At 35.3% G+C, this 5,491-nt stretch overlaps 1 protein-coding gene across 1 annotated transcript; it reads right to left on the bottom strand.

Annotated features, from left to right (window-relative positions):
* Nucleotides 1-1,173: 1,173 nt before the first annotated feature.
* Nucleotides 1,174-3,654, bottom strand: LOC105117823 (uncharacterized). The gene is made up of 2 exons (XM_011015591.1): nt 3,209-3,654; nt 1,174-1,965 (listed from the first exon to the last, which is right to left on the bottom strand). Exons 1-2 carry the CDS (start codon nt 3,337-3,339, stop codon nt 1,482-1,484), a joined length of 615 nt encoding a protein of 204 aa, XP_011013893.1. The 5' UTR covers nt 3,340-3,654; the 3' UTR covers nt 1,174-1,481.
* Nucleotides 3,655-5,491: the final 1,837 nt, after the last annotated feature.

The following is a 5,491-nucleotide window of genomic DNA, read 5'->3' as shown; positions in this document are numbered from 1 at the left end:
AAATATAAAGTTATTTACTTAATTAATTAATAGTTTAGGATTTGAATAGAAATTTTGTAGAATAAAGAGAGGTAGTAACAATAATTCAAAAAAAATATTAGATTAATTAGTAGTTAATAAATAAAATTAAATATTATATTAAAATTATAATATAAAAAAAATAAAAAAAAATAAAGGGAAATAGCTCCTTCATTTCATTGTTTCTCCGCCACTGGCTCTGCAGTGCAGGAGCCGGGTGCTTTCTTTCCGAAGACGGAGCAATACAGATAAAACTTAAAAGTGGATGGAAGGTTATTCGCTACGTATTTGGGCTATAATGAAGATCGATTTCCCAAACCGTACATACTTACCCATAAGCAGTGGGCTCTAACCACCCCGGCCTTGTCATTTTTCTCTCTCTAAAGAGTTCGCATTTAAAAAAAAAAAAAAAAAAACACGACGGTATTTAAGGATCCTTAGGGAAAAATGATTAAGGTTTGGTTCACCAAAGGATTCGCTTTGGTTTTCTTTGATCTTCCAACAAGCTATGCTAATAAATAAGCTAGTGGTGATAAGACTGATGGACCAGATCACCGGTGGTTTGTGATCCAGTGGGGCATTAAAGCAATGGGACTTCGCTGAACCAGCATGAATAGGTCCATATAAACCTGACCTTGATTTGGAGGCCTGCTGCTGCTGGGTCCGACCTCAGGGAGCAAAGACTAGTTTGAAGTAGCACGATGTGGTGCCGGCTGCAGAGAGCTGCAGCTAGTTCAGGACAAGCTACTATTCGGCAAGTCAGGATAATGCCAGGCCTGAAGAGCAGCTGGCCTCGATCCTGGTTTCACAGAGCAGGATTTGTTTGAGACATGCACCATGTTATCCGGGTGCGAAAAGGCCGTGACGTGACGTTGGAAATTTGGAATTGAAATGTTTTGAAAATTAATGCTAGGAGAAATGATGGTTGATTATTCAGTTTAAGAGACGTTTTATTTGTGATAGGTTCAGAGGCTTGTTAGTATTATTATGCGCGGCCTTTCACAGGTCAAGGGCATCATAGATCATTGTTTGTGCAGCAGTTTGTGCAGCATTACAATTGGCCTAATCATATAAATCAATAAACATGGGTATCATAGATCATTGTTTGTGCAGCATTACAATTAGCCTAAATATATAAATCAATCAACATTAATCAGAATCAAAAACAAAAACATCCGGTTTTTTATATCATTATTTCTTGAATGAACAAAAATGTCAATGAGGCCAAGCTCATGCAAATTCTAAGAGAGAGAAAAGAGGCTCAGGAGCATCAGCCAGAAAAGGGGGCGATTTATAAACTGAAAGAGGAAGAGAAACATCGGACCAAAGGTTTCAGCTATCAGTTTCCGCACGACTCCTTTGTGTCCCCTCAAATCACACCTCAACAAAACTTCTCGTACAGTTACGTCTCAGAATCAAGTCAGACTCCACAACAAACACGAGATAGAAAATACCTGCGACTGTTAATTTTGCAGAATATACTGCATTATGTCCTTCCGGAAAACCCCCTGATATCCACTTCCCCCGCCAATGTTGTAGTTTGGTCTTGACATTTCAGGGCACTGGATGCTCAAGTGCCTGTACTGTGTAAAAGTTCCAGCAGGTCTCGATGGCCGCATCATCATTGCAATGGATGGAAATGGTTTTGACCAGATATTTCTTGCTGAGGTGAAAAGGTGCCTATCAGATTCCTGGTGCCTGGATGTCTGGCCAATGCTCGGAGCTTTCAGGTGGGAAGTGTTGTTGGTTACCTGCTTTGTAACATTTGTATTTGAGCTAGCACCATTTGGGGGTTTCACAGGTGGGGGGCCACGAATCTGAGCAGAAGGTTTCATTCGGTCCAACCACCTCAGGATCCTGTTACCAAGATGCCGACCAACCTCTATGTCTCTCTGTTGTATACTCAGGTGAACTTTAAGAGCAACATCAAAAACAGCACGTGTTCGCCTACGAAGTCGGGAAAAAGAAAGGAGCATATGAAGTTATTTCAAGGCCTGGAAATAGTTTCAACCAAGAGGCATAAAGAAATACAACATACTGGCAGCATAATGATATGCAACAAATAACAATGATAGTAGCACCAACGAGAAATAGAAGCACAGTACATAATAGCAAGCAAACCAAGCTGGTAAGGAAATGGAAAGCTGAGCAGCATTACAGCCATACTGAATGAACCTTCCAAGCCTTTGAGGCATCCAAATATGTCTCAATTACATTGTCTTCATGCATCCATATCTTTAATAGTCATCCAAACAGTTGTCTGGCATCAAATAGTATATAGCGTGTTGATTTTTATCAGTCATCAAAATCTATGGTATGATATTAAAAGAAACCCCGGCAAACCTTTGTATCAAAACTATTGCTTAAAATATCAAAATTTTGTAGTGGTTATGGAATAACTTTGTGTAGTCAAGTGTGTCCAGATTCAAATTAGAAAGAAATCCAGATTTCACTCTTCACAGCCTTGAAACAGATACCCCCGTAGTGGAAATGATCATTTGCGAGGGAACATGAAACCAGTTTTGGCATGAACACTGTACAGTGCGCGTAGATGCAAGGCAACAACTCTAGCACAAGGGAAGTCATGAAAGAGATACTGCCAATGGACGTTGTCCAGCTAATATACATGAGACTACAAATCAGAGTTACAGAAAGAATGATTAAAATGGAACTCAATGCATCAGATGCCAGCTCCTGATCAAAGTTTTAAGCAAATCCATTTGGCATCCTAAACGACAACATGAAGTAGATATACTGCCAGTGCATGAGCGTCGACATTCAAAACCTCATCTCAAACTATCCCAATTTACTCAAGGAAATATAAATTAAATGGTCAAGGACTTGTAATGTGATGGGAAAATTGGATTAAGTCTACACGAAGCAAGCACTCTCTGTCAAACAAAACATGGACAAGCAGAATCATTAAACAATAGGCACAACTATTTCAACAACGTGTGAATGTCCATTTATAAAATCCCACAAATGAAGATAAGAATAAACAAACGTTCAGCTAAAAAAATCCCAAATTTATCAAAGAAAAAGCAACCCGCTTACTAATTTTCTATCGAAATGAATCGATCAAATAACTGATTAAACCCCTATTGCAAGCAGTGCCATCAAAACAAAATCAGATACATCAAAAGAGCCAATCCATCAAAGATCGTGTCTACAAAATAGCTACAACACATACCTTTGAACAAACTGACGGATCCTAGGGTACTTATGGCTGATGAGCCTACGTTGAATCCTTAAAGCAAGTCTATAAGTCCGTTTCAGACCCAAAAAATACGCAGTTCCCAATGTGATCTCCCATAGCACCATCTTGTGTTTAACTCTGTCTCTACAGAAACTTCTAATCTCTCTTCTGTTTACGTATACTGCCTATGAACTGTTTGTTTTGTGGTCTCTGGGAATCAAACCATGGGCGGTCTTATATTTCTTTAACATGTTAGTGGAAAAACGATGGGTTTCGTTTTGGGCACGTTAAGAGACAGAAGAAGAAATGGATTCGCTGTGGAGACGCCAGAATTTTCGATTGCAGTGACGTTAGTGTTCTCTCTTTTTTCATCTATTTTAGTAGCGGTTCCGATGGAGCAGAAGTTTATCTCAACCGTTGATACTTGAAAGGTTATTAAAAGCTGGACCATAGACGATTGGGTCTGAGATATAGCCAGCTTCTAGTAATACATGTAGATGAATGGACCGAGCCCACAGTTTCACTCAGATTCGGTATCATTCCACCCTCGGGATTCTTCGCCCCGGCTAAGTAGGGTCTGGAACATTTAACAGAAAAAACCTAGAGAAAAGGAGAAGTTATGCAGCTCTAGGAATAATTTACTTCTTATTTGATTTAACTAAATTATCCACGGGTCAAAATTAGTCATTTTATTTTTTATTACAAGATAAAATTATTAATTTAACCATAAAATAAAAAAAATCTAATATTCATCACTCTCCATGGTGTTTTATATTATGTTTATACTTTTAAAAACAAAATTAACATAACTCTCTCACAAATATTTTTTTAATCATTTTACATTAGTTTTGTTGTAAATTTACATGTTATCTGGGGATATTATTGTAATTGAAAAAAACTTATTGTTCATGCCCTGAAATGTAAACAATTCTCGTATCATTTATATGGTGCGTGCTTGACAGTTCAACAGTCAAATATTATTTTTGAAAAGATATTTGAAATATCTCAACATCCCTTACATGATACATCAAACTTGCCTCTAACTTGGGCTAACGAACTTTTTTCTTTTTTTCTCCTCTCTCTCGTCTTCAAATTCAGTACTAGCCCTTCAATTTTTTTTTCATTTGCTTTCGATCCTTATCCAATTTATTATAATTTTTAAATTTTTTAATGATTTATTAAAATAAATAAAAATTTAATTTCACCCTTATAATTTTTTAGTATTTAAAATTTCACTCGTATTTTTTTATCATTGTTCAGTTGCTTTGGATTTGGATCATTTTTTAGATTTTGTTTTCTTGCAATTTCACTGTTCTTTGATTTTTTTTCTATCATATTTTATCATCATTCTTCTCAATGTTATTTTTTTTTATAAGTTTTTATAATGATTTTTTTTTATGATTTTATTTTTCAAAGTTAAATTGATTAAAAATTAAGCCTATTAATTAAATTGGATCCATGATTTCACTGATTGTTAGTTTTAGTCAAGTTTGGGTTTGTTTTTTAAAAAACACTTATGTTTATATATTTTTTTATCTTTTTTTTAGAGTTTTTTTATGTATATATATAATTCGACTTCTTTGGTTCATGATTAAAGTCACTAATTCTAACACCTAACATAAGTTGATTTTTTTTATTTTTAAAATTGATTTATTTTAATTTTATCATTTAATATTTAATTTATTAATTTTTTTATACTATTTTTTTTTATCATGTAATTTTCTTCTAAAATTTAATATGGAAGTGATTTGCGATTGGGATTGATATTGATATTTTGTCTTAATTTGGTTAGTGTGGACCTCTTGCGGTGTTAAAAGAGCATCATGTCAAGGGGTTGATGTTTGATTTAAAAAAAATGTCGTCGTTGTTGGCACAAAAAATGAAATAAGAGAGGCTCAGGCAAAAGGCTTTAATTTCATTTCCCACACGCTGTTTTGTCAACGTGTTTCTTAGAAGAAGGAAGCCTTATTTGTATGTTTGTGTGTGTACATGATGAGTTTGCATGATTGTATTGTTTCCTTTCAAATTTTGTAGATTACAAATCAGAATGTCCACGAACGAGGGTGGGCCAGTTTTAGTACTGATCCATTCAGGCCCAAAAACCCCAATTATTTGGGCTTCTGTTTAAACTTTCGACCCAACTCTAGCCTTACATGGAGTTTTAATAGGATTTTATTTTTAAAAAAAGAAGAAGAAGAAAAAGATATATTTGGATTTTTTATCAATTCAAAATGAAATTTGTCCAGAGGCGACAACGAGCTGGAGGAATAGATTTTT

The sequence above is a fragment of the Populus euphratica genome, unplaced genomic scaffold (genome assembly GCF_000495115.2).
Source record: "Populus euphratica unplaced genomic scaffold, PopEup_1.0 scaffold1541.1, whole genome shotgun sequence".
In the NCBI taxonomy this organism is placed as follows: Eukaryota; Viridiplantae; Streptophyta; class Magnoliopsida; order Malpighiales; family Salicaceae; genus Populus; species Populus euphratica.
The sequence above is the reverse complement of the archived record's forward strand: the minus strand, read 5'-3'. Positions and strand labels throughout refer to the sequence as shown.

Coding starts and splice junctions, on each gene's coding strand:
- LOC105117823 (XM_011015591.1), bottom strand. CDS start 3,339: ATGGTGCTATGGGAGATCACATTGGGAACTGCGTATTTTTTGGGTCTG. Junction 1,966..3,208: donor ATCCGTCAGTTTGTTCAAAG/GTATGTGTTGTA, acceptor CCGACTTCGTAG/GCGAACACGTGCTGTTTTTG.